General features: G+C 31.8%; 1 protein-coding gene across 1 annotated transcript; it reads left to right on the forward strand.

Annotated features, from left to right (window-relative positions):
- Nucleotides 1-241: 241 nt before the first annotated feature.
- Nucleotides 242-867, forward strand: LOC108627512 (60S ribosomal protein L22-like 1). Its single transcript, XM_018028795.2, has 2 exons — nt 242-398; nt 651-867. Exons 1-2 carry the CDS (start codon nt 262-264, stop codon nt 796-798), a joined length of 285 nt encoding a protein of 94 aa, XP_017884284.1. The 5' UTR covers nt 242-261; the 3' UTR covers nt 799-867.
- Nucleotides 868-1,082: the final 215 nt, after the last annotated feature.

Genomic DNA, 1,082 nt, shown 5'->3' on the forward strand with positions numbered 1-1,082 from the left:
AGTAAATAGATTGATGATTTTTAGCAATATTTGGTTCAAAATTAGTAAGTTTTAATCTCAAATCACCTAGGAATTCCACATTCAACTTATTGACTCCCAATGAGTTATTAATAATGTTTCCAATGTGTTGTCCTAATCCTAATATATTAGTAAATATTCCCAATATATATTCGCTTGATTCTCTTTCAAAAATTACGTTTTTATCTGCCAATACGAGATGACTATTATTTCATCATTTTGTATATAACATCATTTGAATGAATGTTTCTCATACAGGAAAAGTACCTCCACGAAAGAATAAAAGTTTCCGGAAAGACGAACAATTTTGGCAACAATGTTAGTTTAGAAAGGGACAAGATGAAGCTCTCCGTCAACAGTGACACTGACTTTTCTAAGCGGTGGGTGTTGTCCTTAACTTAAACCCTAATTTATAAAAGTACATCTGACACTCCTTTTAAACGATGAAAGCGCATCGAGTTCAACAAAATGATAAAAATGATATTTTTATTAAGATAAGAATATTATAAAAACGTGTTCAGATAAGAATTAACAATAGTTCTAATTTTCTGCATGCAAAAGAATTTGGGACTTGCAATTATACTTTACAAGACGAACAATATTTGCACTAATTTGACACGATGTTCACATAGGTATCTCAAGTATTTGACAAAGAAATACTTGAAGAAGAATAAATTACGTGACTGGTTACGCGTAGTATCTAAAGATAAGGAGACCTATGAGCTGAGGTACTTCCAGATCAACAGCCAGGAAGATGACGACGAGGAAGATGCCGAGTAAAGTTTGTTCTTATTTTTACAGAATTATCTGTACATATTTCCATAAATAAATGATTGAATCAAATAATTATTCTGTGTGTTTCGAGCAATCTCTGAATAAATCCTATACTCAAAACTCATATCTAGATATAATTTCATCACGATCTGTTATCAAAAGACAATGAGACGAAATTGAACGCATAATAAAAAAATTCTGCTCCTCCCGAGACGTAGTAGCATGCAGTAGTCATTCTTTATCATCACATTCGAATCAAGATAAGGTATCTTTGCCCCCTAACAATTAAA

This window comes from Ceratina calcarata, unplaced genomic scaffold, assembly GCF_001652005.2.
Source record: "Ceratina calcarata isolate Rehan_Ccalc_2016 unplaced genomic scaffold, ASM165200v1 scaffold4726, whole genome shotgun sequence".
Classification (NCBI taxonomy): Eukaryota; Metazoa; Arthropoda; class Insecta; order Hymenoptera; family Apidae; genus Ceratina; species Ceratina calcarata.